Source organism: Eurosta solidaginis, chromosome 3, assembly GCF_040869045.1.
Source record: "Eurosta solidaginis isolate ZX-2024a chromosome 3, ASM4086904v1, whole genome shotgun sequence".
NCBI classification, from domain to species: Eukaryota; Metazoa; Arthropoda; class Insecta; order Diptera; family Tephritidae; genus Eurosta; species Eurosta solidaginis.
This window is the reverse complement of record NC_090321.1, coordinates 150,514,716-150,527,805: the sequence shown is the minus strand read 5'-3', so window position 1 is coordinate 150,527,805 and position 13,090 is coordinate 150,514,716. Positions and strand designations below refer to the sequence as shown.

Genomic DNA, 13,090 nt, shown 5'->3' with positions numbered 1-13,090 from the left:
CGACACTTCCATAAAGAGTATGCTTGATGCACTAAACTGATTGAATGTAAAACAGTTGATATTTTACCATAGTATGAAATTTGTATTTTTTATCAAGCATGGTAAATTACCAGCCTACCTAAGTGAAAAACTTGTTTATGTGAATGAAACCCATTCTTACATAATCAGGGAAAATAATAATTTTAGATTACCTCTTCTCAAAACAGAAATGGACAAGCAAAATATATTTTACAAAGGCCTGAAATATTTTAATGAACTACCTAATCATGTTAAAAATTGTGAAAACTTAAACACCTTCAAAAAAAGTTTATTAGAATATTGCAAAACCATTCCAATAACATAAAATATTTTGTATTTGTATTTCATGTTACTGATCTTTGAGCGTACATGGCAATCCAAATAGACACAGAGGAACTTTATGCATCAGGGCAAATACATATATCGCTCGCAATGAAATTGGGAGAGAATCCCTGAAAATATCGTCCCAGACAAACAGTTCATGTGAATCACGTATACTCCTACAACAATGTTATAATTAATTAAAAATCTGGTACAGGGAGGATTGGAAACACGTCCTTTCCAACCGTCCGATAAGAGTGGCTCATTCTGCTGAGCTGCTAGCTTTTGGGTTGACCGGAATCAAATGCATTCCGACAGCATACATAATAAAACTGTAATCATACGTCTTGGAGTAGGGCAGGATTGTGAACACGTCCTTCCAACCTGCCAATGAGATGACTCCAAGACTCGCCCGTTGGGACCACCAGTTCCCGTGCTGATCGGAATCTCATGCATTCCGACACCCCAAACGCTAGAAATACTATTATAATTAAAATGTATTTATAATTTGTAATAATCTAAGTTTTAGGCTTAAAACGCCGTAATAATAAATAATAATAATAAAAAAAATATTTCTAGAAAAGACGGACGAGATCGGTTAAAGACCACGCCCACTTTTATATAAAAAACTTGTAAAAGGGTCGTGGACGAAAATAATAAGATATATCTTAGCGAAAAAGAGCTTTGTACTTTACTTTCTAAATTGAAATTATTGCATTAAATTAGAAAACACTAAAATTTTTGAAAATGGGTGTGGCACCGCCCCTTTTTTGACTAAGCAATTTTCTATGTTTCGGGAGCCATAACTCGAAGAAAAATTAACACATCGTAATGAAATTGTGTACACATATTTTCCTTATAGCAGAAAATATTTATTTATTTATTACTTTATTTATTTATTTATTTATTTTGAAAAGGGTCGTAGACTAGAATAATAAGCTATAACTTAGCAAAAAATAGTTTTGAATCAATGATATTTCACTTATCAAGTTTTACTGTATCAGGAAATGGGGAGACATTTTTCTTTTAAACGGGCGGTGTCACGTGTTATGTAGAAAAGTAATTTATCTGAAATGAAATGTACAATTAAAGCTCACGCTGAGTATATAATGTTCGGTTACACCCGAACTTACACACCTTTAATTGTTTCTAATGAGCTTTGTAAATGCTAAAATTGCAATATCATAGCCGAATTTCGATGGATTTTTTGCAACCGTAGATTTTTCAACACATAGGTAGTTGACAACGACATTTTCGTGTATATAGATGTAAATGAGATAGTCAAGATAACCATTATAAAGAATAAATAATGATTCAAAAATTTTGCGTCGTGAATTGGTTTCTGAGATTTCTAAAAATATATTTACACTTTGTGGACCATTTGAAGCGCAAAAATGTCCTTTTCCGATGCCGAAAGCATTAGGCTAAACATAAATAAAGTTATACACCAATATACGAGGTATGTTAAAAAAAGTGTCGCGAATTTTGTGTTTTTTAAAAAATTATTTATTTATTCATGAACATCTATTTTGTCCCCTTCAAAGTAATCTCCATGAGATATTATATACTTGTGGCAACGGTTTTTCCAATCTTCGGAGCACTTCAAAAAATTATTTTTTTTACCTTGTTCAGTTCCTCCTTCGATACCGTATTTATCTCGTCAATCGTAGCGTAGCGTCGTCCTTTCATGGGCCTCTTCAGTTTAGGGAACAAGGAAAATTCACAGGGGGCCAGATCTGGGAATACGGTGGCTGCGGCATCATTAGTGTGTTGTTTTTGGCCAAAATGTCGCGTCGAAATTGAGTAATTTTGGAACGAATTTCGCGGCGACCTGTCTCATGTCCAAATCATTGATAAAAATCGAATGGAACGGTGATTCGACGATTAGCCAATACCATTTTCTTCACTTCATAAATTTTTTCGTATGTTGTTGAAGTGCTCGAGCGTCCGGCACGCTCATCGTCGTTCACATCTTCTCGGCCTTCTGAGAATATTTTGTACCACCGATAAACGTTGCTTCGGTCCAAGGTAGACTCCGTATGCCACAGTCAACATTCGGAATGCATCCGCGCACTTAATTTAATTTTTCACACAAAATTTGATACAGGTTCATTGATCCATTTATTTTTTTTTTTTTTTTTTTATTTTTTTTTTTTAAATAGGTAAAAATCGAAGACGAGCCAAAACACTTCCCAGCAAAGCAGCTGTCAACAATTAAGTGAACATCAGAATGGCCGAGCTTGTCGGCATAAGTGGGAGACATGAGTACCAAAATAACGCCACAAAAAATTGAAATTCGAATATACGTAACCCGCGAAAATTCAAAATTCGCGATACTTTTTGAACATACCTCGTATGTATGACTCATCCTATTTTTAGCATGGCAATGTTCCCCTAGATATCATATTTGGAATAGAAATAAACCAGTCCAATTACGAGTGCAAATATTTTAGTTAAATTACGGTAACTGGAAATAATTTAAAGCCGCCGGGTATGATGCATAAGTAATCGGCTCACATTGGCGAGGACATGGTATCGGTTTCCTGTTGCCGAAAACAGCTGAATTAAAATATAAAGATTTATTGAGGTTTTTTCTAACTCTGTACATTCCAGTATTTTTTCTTTTACAAGTTATGGCCACTTTAATGTGCACGGGTAGTGGAAACTGGGGTGCATTTGACACTTTTTTTTTGAAACGATGTTCCTCGAAGCGTGATTGAACAATAAGAAAAAGAATTTTTGCTTTCCACAATGCCATTTTTCAACTTAACAATTTTGGCCGAATTTCTTTCTAGGGACGCCGTAGTGCATTTTAATTTAAAAATTTTGGAGAAAAGCCATTTTGTCAAATGTACGCCTGTCACGGGGCACATTTGACTTTAGGAGGGGAAGATTTGACACCTATATGCATTTGAAAAAGAAAAACGTTTGCGTTGTATTTTATATAAAATAAAATAGTATTTTGTAATTCAGTCTTTTTATTTTTATTGTGCAAAAACCGAATTCAAATATTTCAGTTACATGTCCGAAACTAGAAAATATAAATACCAAGAAACTAAGGTATTAAAACTTATTTTATATAATAGTTGGATAAATAATTCTTAAAAATATATTTTGTACGACAACGTGAAGTAGAAGGAATCGGCAGCTTTAGCTCTACTTCACTGCGCATAATTACAGCCAATTCTTCTATTTCTGGTTTAACAAAGCCCAAACTCGAAAGAGATGTCTTTCGAAAAAAATTTATGTTAAAAGTGCAGTTGCCAAATGCTTCCATTATTTGGCCCATATAGAACACGGTCTTTTTGATGTTTTCTTGGAATTTAACTAGAACATAATCTCCCACATCCAACTTTTCATCATCAGTTATTTTGTGTATTTCCATATCATCTGCCCGAGATTCAAGATAACATTTATCATCAGCAGCCATTAGTATCAATTGTCTCAGCGTAGCTAACCTCACTCATACTTTCGTTAGATGATTCCACTTTAATTTGGCGTTTTCTTTTCGGTTGCTTTTTTTTACCTGCGCTGTTTTTTCTGTGAAAACTTAAGAGTGCGTTTGGCATTATGAAAAGCTTTCTTCATACTAACCTGCTCAATCCTTCGTTTTTCAGCTGAACACGTTAGGATTCGAGAAGCGGCGTTTCTTGAGGATTTCTTGGACGCATGAAATTACGATATAGGCCTGAAAAATTCTGGTTTGGCGCATGGCGTAGAATCACTTATGTTGCTCTCTGTCTTCATTATAATATTTTGCGAAGAAATAATATCGTCTAACCTTTCAGGAACAACGGGTGCGCTTTACTCATCTGTAACAGCCTCCAGTGCAAAGGTTTCATCTTGAAAAACCTGGGTATTGAGAGAACAAATTCCAGTTGCTTTGAATCCGTTCATTATGCTTTCGGGAGAGAATGATCCTTGAAATGGTTGTTTGGTTAATGTTGCGATGTCGAATATACTGATTTGTTTAGCAGGATTTCTGACTAGAAAATCGTTAAAGGCTTTGCGGCAAAGTTGCTTAAAAGGGCCGAAAACTTATACATCCAGTGGTTGAAGGCGATAGGAAGTATGTGGATGAAAAGAAAGTAATAAAATTCCAGCCTCTGCGCAATAGTTAATGCTCTCTAAACTGCAATGTGATGCATGATTATCAAGTAGAATTAGAATGGGGTTTTCAGTCGAACAATTCGTAAATTTTTGAATGTGTTTCAGCAAATTTACAAAGACTTCTGAAATCCTCCATCCGGATTTTGTATTCATTGTCAAAGAATCCGACATGCATACACTTCTGAATCTTTCACTAAAACGTACACGAGGAAATATATAAACTGGAGGCAAACGAATTCCGCAAGCGTTAACTATGCCGACGATTGTTACTAAACTGCCACGTTCAGCGGAAGATGCTTTAGAAACCGAACGTTGTCCCTTTGCAGCATAAATCTGCATAGATGAAATATAATATTTGCGCAAATTAGCATAATGTTTCCAAATAAACTAAAAATACTCTCAAACGTATAAATACCATCATAACCATTAATTGACGCTTAACCGCCTTAGCGATGTTGGCCGTTACGTACTTATAACTATTTTTTAACTTAATAGGCTCCATCACCGTAGTTACGCCACTTTCGTCAAAATTATAGATATCATTTGCTTGGAATGAATATTTTTCATATATCGAAGCAAGGTTTATGAAAAAGCTTTCCACTGCTGATTTTGTAAAGCCACATAGTCCTGCCAAACTGATATTTTCAGGTTTACGAAGGGAGATAGAAGGGGTTCTTTTAAGAAATCCGTAAAGCCAATCATCTCCAGCTTCATTTGATTTCTCCAAAGTAGTGGGAACAACAATATTCACTGCTTTAGCGTAATCATACGCAAACTTTTTCAAAGTTTGATACGTTAAGCCATAAGAAAAAAAGCGCATTTCTTGACGTATTCACAAATATCGATTTCTTGTTGTTTAGTAAATGTCTGACTTGCTGTGTATTTCGATTGGTATTTGAAAAGATCTTCAGAGCTGCTGTCATTTCCAGAATTTGAGATATCGCCTGAAGGTAATTTTTTTCTCAAACGCATTATTAGAGTTGTTCTTTTTATTCCATATTTGATTGCAGCTGAAGTTTGAGTATCTCTCCCATTTCTGATATTTCTTATTGCGTTGCTAATATTTTTTTTCGTTTATAGCACACCGATCAGTCTTCGTTTTGTAATTACGAACCATATTTCCCAAATATTAACCGAAAACCACTCACTATAAACATAATAAGAACTAAGATAGGGTACATTTGACTTTTGTCAAATGTCCCCCCTTCACAAATGTCAAATGTGCCCCATCTTCGTTTATTTTAATAATTTAAATTTGTTTACCTTTTAAATTCGTTTGGCATCAAATTCGCAAATCTTTTCGAAATTATTGGAAATAATATTAGTTTATTTCACTTGGTTACTTAAAATTATAACTCAACTGACATCACAAATGTCTTACGTATCACTGTCACAAAATAACACAGAATGTCGAAAAAGGAGAAAAACAGATGCTGCTCTGCTAAAATGTACGCACTAACTGGCAAACTTCATGGAACTGAGTAAAATCAAATACTTTACCATTCCTAATTTATAAATTCGATTGATTGTACTGACCTAACATCGAAAAGCCCATAGCCAAATGTGCCCCAAAGTCAAATGTACTCTAGCTTCCCCTACATGCATAAGTATGAACATAAATATGTACATTAGACTGACCCGATTTTGCATCATATCTTTATATTTTTGATGCTGAATGCTAAAAACCTTCGAATGTCTCAGAAGTCATTTCCCAGAGTTAGGAGGCTAATCTCGAAAATTTACCCGATGCGAGTGTCCGTTTTTTTCGAATTTTCGCCACTTCCCCGCAAAGGAGGGGATAGTTGATGATAAAAAATTTATCCATTAATAGGCTAACTATATGTTTTCGAGGTCGCTGAACACGATGCCGGTATTAGATTTCCTCTGCTACCAATATATCTCGCAAAAATCACGAAAAATTTACAAAAAATGTACAAAAAATACGAAACTATCACTTTGAAAGCTAAAATAAAACTGTTTAAAAAAAAATTTTTTTCCAACATGTAATACTGCATAATGTGGCAAATTTGAAGAGCTTTGAGATGCAAAAAAGCCAGCTCAATTTGAATCAAATACAGATATGATGAAAAATCGGGTCAGTCTAATGCACATACATATATTCCTTAAACTTTGAATCAAATACAGATATGATGAAAAATCGGGTCAGTCTAATGCACATACATACATATATTCCTTAAACTTTTACACCATTCACATTTTTATTCGTTTTTCTTAATTCTCTTTGCCATTTTAGCGCTCTCTTGAGCTGTTAGGTCCGCTTAACTTTGAGGTTGGAACATTATTAAGTTCCTCGTCTGAGAAGGTTACATTATGTGCTGAAAATGTGTCCCAAATTGAACGAGAAAATTGCTACAAAAATACTGACGGTGCAAGTAAACAGCAAAGCAGCGGGGACACACCTAAATTGAAAGAAACACGGCCTACGAATAGCAGATCACAACAAACCAAAGAGTACAATGATTTAACTATCAACAATTTTAGCATCGATCGAAATGAAAATTATGTGCTGAAGTCGCGAAAACAAAAAGAAGAACGCAACCCACAAACGCTATTGCAGCTCACAAGTTTACAATCAAGTAAAGCGGCTCGGGCAGAGTCTACGAATAAAAGTGTAAAAGGAACGGAAAGTGAAAAAACAATATCACACAGTGGAGAGGAGGTCAATCAACCTGTTTCCTGCGCGGACAGCAGTAAAACCTTCCCTCTTTCCTCAGATTTACGCACCAGTGTCGTAAATATTCATACGAACAACAATAATAACGAAAGCGATCATATTGTACCAAATACAAGGCCAATGAACAGCGATGCTTTTCCAAACAATGAAATACAAATGAACAATACTGCAATGAACCCATTGAACAACTTGTTTGACGTGTCTCGGAGCGACAAAGCGACATCAACTGAGAGCTCATATGGTAAAACCTGGCAATGTATGTACGATGAGCACCGAACCATACCTACAGTGGTTGATACAGATACGATCATTCAGTCTTCGGCGTGCTCTTTAAACGGTCATGTGAACGCGCATAAATCTCGGTCGACATTCGCTACGTTACAATCATATTCACATTTGTGGAAAACCGCTTTTAAAGGTGTGCGAACAAAAGTCAAACGAGCAACACGGTCAAGTTCCGCAAGCGTACATGTTCCCTCCAACGTGGCACCGTTAGATACGTTAACGCCCAATAAATGTCTCGCGGAACTCGAGCGGTTGTATGCCGAATTTTGGGCAAGTGAAAGTGCGCTAGCAGCCGCGCGTGGCGATGTTAGCAGGAGTAACATTAGTGAACATCGTAGTAATCATTGTTTTAATCTTAGTCCCAGTGATTGTGGTGACGATAGTGATTACAAATTTGATTTTTGCTGTGAAGTCTTACGAGCCAACAGTAGTTATACTGTCAGTGTCTCTGATTGGAAAAGTAAAATGCGCCTAAACATCCCCGCTGCTGCTGATAAATCATTTCTTTCACCAACCAGAAAGTTACGAGCTCAGCAAATGCAAAATATCAAAGTATTACCCACCAACAGCAACAGTAGCATCATTCTAACAAGCTCCGATTGTACGGCCATATGTTGTCTGACCAGTAATGGTAACAGCGTTAGCGACGACGATCGATTCAGCAATTTCTTGCACGAAACCAAAAATAATTACAGTGATTGCGTCAATAATGTGATTAATCATAAAATCAACAATAACAATGAAGAAGATAATGATGTTGCCATTGTACAGAATGATTGTGTCATGGGCAATAATGATGAAACGATGGCAAAGATTGCGACTCCATCGAGTATCAATCGAACACTGTCGACTGTAACCATACAAGTAAATTCCGGTAATAATGATCAAAATAATAATAACAATTGTATTAACAATAAAAACAATGCTGAATGCAGTAATACAAATAATTATTTTGAAGATAATGATTATATTGGTGTTGAAGGTCATTTAGTGAATTTAAATATTGGGCCACAAGAAAAAAGTAACATTGTTAAAAGTAATGCAGTTTCCGTAGTCAATTGTAATTATTCCAGTATTTATACAATTAGTAATGAATACAAAAACACCAACAACAATAATGCTAGTGTGTGTAATTTGAGTGCAACAACAACACCAGTGTGCAGTGTCAATGTAAATAAAAGTGTCAATCACGTGAGTCCAGTACGTAATGTGTTTTGTAATGGTAAAACAAGTGCGACGAGTGATAATATTATCGGTGTACATGCTGTCAAAAATGATTATAACGGTAATGATATTAGAAATGGGTGTGTTACAGATAACGTCAATATAATAAATTTAAGTTCTCAGCCGCAGAGTACAGAAATGAATACTCAGGAGGTGTACACATCGGAAGACAGCCCCACGTGTGTTCCTCATTCAAAATCGGCATCTTCAACGGCATTGCCTTATGATAGATCGCATTCACCGAAAACTGCGTCTGTTGTCGTATCGGAGCAGAGTCGTACGTTTGCCTCAACAGAATGCCAAACGGACGAAATTTTATCCGTGCAATTGCGAAACGAACGGGCTCCTATCTCACCGATTTCCCAACGTGCTCAAAGACGAAGTAATAGACGTGAACGAAGACATCTTCAACAACAATTATCTTCCTCCTATCCCCATCCACATCAATTACATACCCCTTCACCTTTGCGTCACTCAGTGCCTTTGGGATCAGAGCCATTAACAAGCATAGGTACTTTGCACATACAACCTAATGCATATCATGCGGCGAGATCTACAGCGACCACAATGCCAGCTGCGATGTCGACCTTGTTACGTCCCATGCTTCCAGATTTATTGCATATACACTTTCCACCACCTTACAGTGCATCGCTATTGAACGGGGCGATAACATCATCAGCATCACCTACAATTGTAGGATCTGTACCGCCACCAGGCACAACCATACTCACATCAATGATATCAATGGTTCCTATGCCAAATGGTGCCCCACCTGTGGTCAATGATGGACGCTTTACTTTACCACTGCCAATTATTAGAAGGTGAGTACTAAAATATATAATGTGTACTCAATCGCTATATAAACCAAATATCTATATATCTATCTAATCTAATATATATTATAAATGGGAAAGTTTGGATGTTAAGATGTTTGGATGTTTGGATGTTTAGATGTTTGGATGTTTGGATGTTTGTCCAGACGTTTGTCTTTGTGACTCAATAACGCAAGAACGGCTGGACCGATTTGGATGAAATTTTGCACACATATAGCCAATAGTCTAGAAGGATCTACTAGCTATATATTTTTCAAAAGGGGCGTGGTCCCCGCCCCCTAGGAACAGTTATAATTTAATTATTATATTTTTTCGTCTTTGCGACTGAATCACGCCAGAATGGCTACACGGATTTTGATGAAATTTGGGACACAGACAGTAGTCTACTAGCGAAATTTTTTTCGAACATGGAAAGAGGGGTGGGGGTCCCACGACCCTTCGAGAAATTATTTTTCATAATTTTTACACATTATAACTTTACGTATACTGGCCTTTACCAATATCACAGACTCAAGGGGTCAAATAAGTCGAGGGCTTACAAAGTAAGCAGTGACACCCTCCGCCCGCCCCCCTTTATCTCCCCCTCTGGTGTAAAATCCATAAATTGTTATAACTCAATCTAAATTTTCTCCTAAATCAATAGTTTTTGGTATCTGGTACATACAGAACGAGATCTAGACAATTTTGGAGGAACGATCAGTGGTCCTCTCCTCTACTCCCGCCATCCGCCCTCCATCAATTGTTTTTATTAGCACGCTTTTATTAGCTTTACCTGTATGTTTCTATCTAACTTTTTATTCGCTCCAATGCGCCTGCTGCCTTATTAAAATGGTTTTATAATTAGCTTCACCTTATTTGTAATCCCGTAAGGGTCATATCGAGACCCTTCCGGGATCATTTCTGGATGGTTTTCGGGATCGGTCCGGGATTACGCCGGGGTAATTTCGGGACTTTTTCGGGACTATTTCGGGATCATTTTGGGACTCTTCCGGGATCATTTCTGTATAGTTTACGGGATCCGTCCGGGATCCCGTCGGGGTTATTTTGGAATATTTTCGGGACTATTCCGGAATCATTTCGGGACTATTTCGCGATCATTTGGGGACCCTTCCGGCATCATTTCTGGATGGTTTTCGGGATCCGTGCGGGATCTCGTCGGGGTCATATGGGGACTTTTTCGGGATCATTTGAGGGCTCTTCCGGCATCATTTCTGGATGGTTTTCGGGATCCGTCCAGGATATCGTCGGGGTCATTTGGGGACTTTTTCGGGATCATTTGGGGGCTCTTCCGGCATCATTTCTGGATGGTTTTCGGGATCCGTCCGGGATCTCGTCGGGGTCATTTGGGGACTTTTTCGGGATCATTTTGGGGCTCATCCGGCATCATTTCTGGATGGTTTTCGGGATCCGTCCGGGACCCCGTCGGGGTCATTTCAGGACTTTTTCGCGACTAATACGGGATCATTTGGGAACCCTTTCGGCATCATTTCTGGATGGTTTTCGGGATCCGTCCGGGATCCCGTCGGGGTCATTTCGGGACTTTTTCGCGACTAATACGGGATCATTTGGGAACCCTTTCGGCATCATTTCTGGATGGTTTTCGGGATCCGTCCGGGATCCCATTAGGGTAATTTCGGGACTATTAGGGGATCATTTGGGAACCTTTCCGGCATCATTTCTGGATAATTTTCGGGATCCGTCCGGGATGCCGACGAGGTCATTTCGGGACTATTTCGGGATCATTTGGGATACCTACCGGCATCATTTCTGGATGGTTTTTGGGATTCGTCCGGGATCCCGTCGTGGTCCTTTCGGGACTTTTTTTCGACTAATATGGGATCATTTGCGGATCCTTTCGGCATCATTTCCGGATAGTTGTCGGGATCCCGTCACGGTCATTTCGGGACTTTTAGGGGATCATTTGAGGACCTTTCCGGCATCATTTCTGTATTGTTTTCGGAATCCTTTCGGGATCCCGTCAGGGTCATTTTGGGACTTTTTTGGGGCTAATACGGGATCATTTGGGGATCCTCTAGGGGTCGTTTCGTGACTTTTTCTGTTTTATTTCGGAATCATTTGGGGACCCTTCCGGCATAATTTCTTGATGGTTTGCCGGATCCATCAGGGTCATTTCGGGACCATTTTGGGATCATTTGGGGACCCTTCCCAGATCATTTCTGGATCCGTCCGGGATGCCGTAGGAGCCATTTCGGGATTTTTTGTTACTTTTCCGGGATAGTTTTTGGACCCTTCCGGGATCATTTCTGGATCTGTGCGGGATCCCATCTGGGTCATTTCCGGACTATTTCGGGATCATTTTGGGATCCTTCCGGAATCATTTCTGTATGGTTTTCGCGATCCGTCGTTGATTCCCTCGGAGCCATTTCGGAACCTTTTCTGGAGTATGTCGGGGTCATTTTGGGCTCTTCCGGCATCATTTCTGGATGGTTTTCGGGATCCGTGCGGGATCTCGTCGGGGTCATTTGGGGACTTTTTCGGGATCATTTGGGGGCTCTTCCGGCATCATTTCTGGATGGTTTTCGGGATCCGTCCGGGATATCGTCGGGGTCATTTGGGGACTTTTTCGGGATCATTTGGGGGCTCTTCCGGCATCATTTCTGGATGGTTTTCGGGATCCGTCCGGGATCCCATCAGGGTAATTTCGGGACTATTAGGGGATCATTTGTGGATCTTTCCGGCATCATTTCTGGATAATTTTCGGTATCCGTCTGGGATGCCGACGAGGTCATTTCGGGATTATTTCGGGATCATTTGGGATACCTACCGGCATCATTTCTGGATGGTTTTTGGGATTCGTCCGGGATCCCGTCGGGGTCATTTCGGGACTTTTTCTCGACTAATACGGGATCATTTGCGGACCCTTTCGGCATAATTCCTGGATAGTTGTCGGGATCCGTTCGGGATCCCGTCACGGTCATTTCGGAACTATTAGGGGATCATTTGAGGACCTTCCCGGCATCATTTCTGGATAGTTCTTGGAATCCTTTCGGGATCCCGTCAGGGTCATTTCGGGGCTTTTTCGGGATCATTTAAGGATGGCTTTCAGGATTCGTCCGGGAACCCGTCAGGGTAATTTCTGGACTTTTCCGAGACTATTTCGGGATCATTTTGGGACCTTCCCAAGATCATTTCTGGATGGATTTCGGGATTTGTCCGGGATGCCCTCAGGGTCATTTTGGGACTATTAGGTGAGCATTTGAGGACCGTTCCGGCATCACTTCTGGATGGTTTTCGGTATCCGTTCAGATTCCCGTCGGAATAATTGCGGGACTTTTTCGGGATCATTGGGGTCCCTTCCAAAATCATTTCTGGATGGTTTTTGGGATTCGTCCGGCATCCCGTCGGGGTCATTTCGGGACTTTTTCTCGACTAATACGGGATCATTTGCGGGCCCTTTCGGTATCATTTCTGGATAGTTGTCGGGATCCGTTCGGGAAACCGTCACGGTCTTTTCGGAACTATTGGGAGATCATTTGAGGACCTTTCCGGCATCATTTCTGGTTAGTTTTCGGGATCCTTTCCGGGTCCCATCAGGGTCATTTCGGGACTTTTTCGGCATCATTTAAGATTGGTTTTCAGGATT

General features: G+C 39.3%; 1 protein-coding gene across 8 annotated transcripts in view; it reads left to right on the top strand.

Annotated features, from left to right (window-relative positions):
• The window catches only part of LOC137244361 (homeobox protein 2-like), a 664,619-nt gene that overhangs the window by 152,640 nt on the left and 498,889 nt on the right, over nt 1-13,090 (top strand). For all 8 annotated transcript variants that reach the window (XR_010950927.1, XR_010950929.1, XR_010950926.1 and 5 more), the window contains exon 3: nt 6,704-9,474. Coding sequence is in view for 4 of the 8 variants with exons in the window: in XM_067773278.1 (XP_067629379.1) it covers nt 6,704-9,474 (2,771 nt within the window). In the remaining 4 variants the exon portion in view is untranslated. The remainder of the gene's footprint in view (nt 1-6,703; nt 9,475-13,090) is intronic.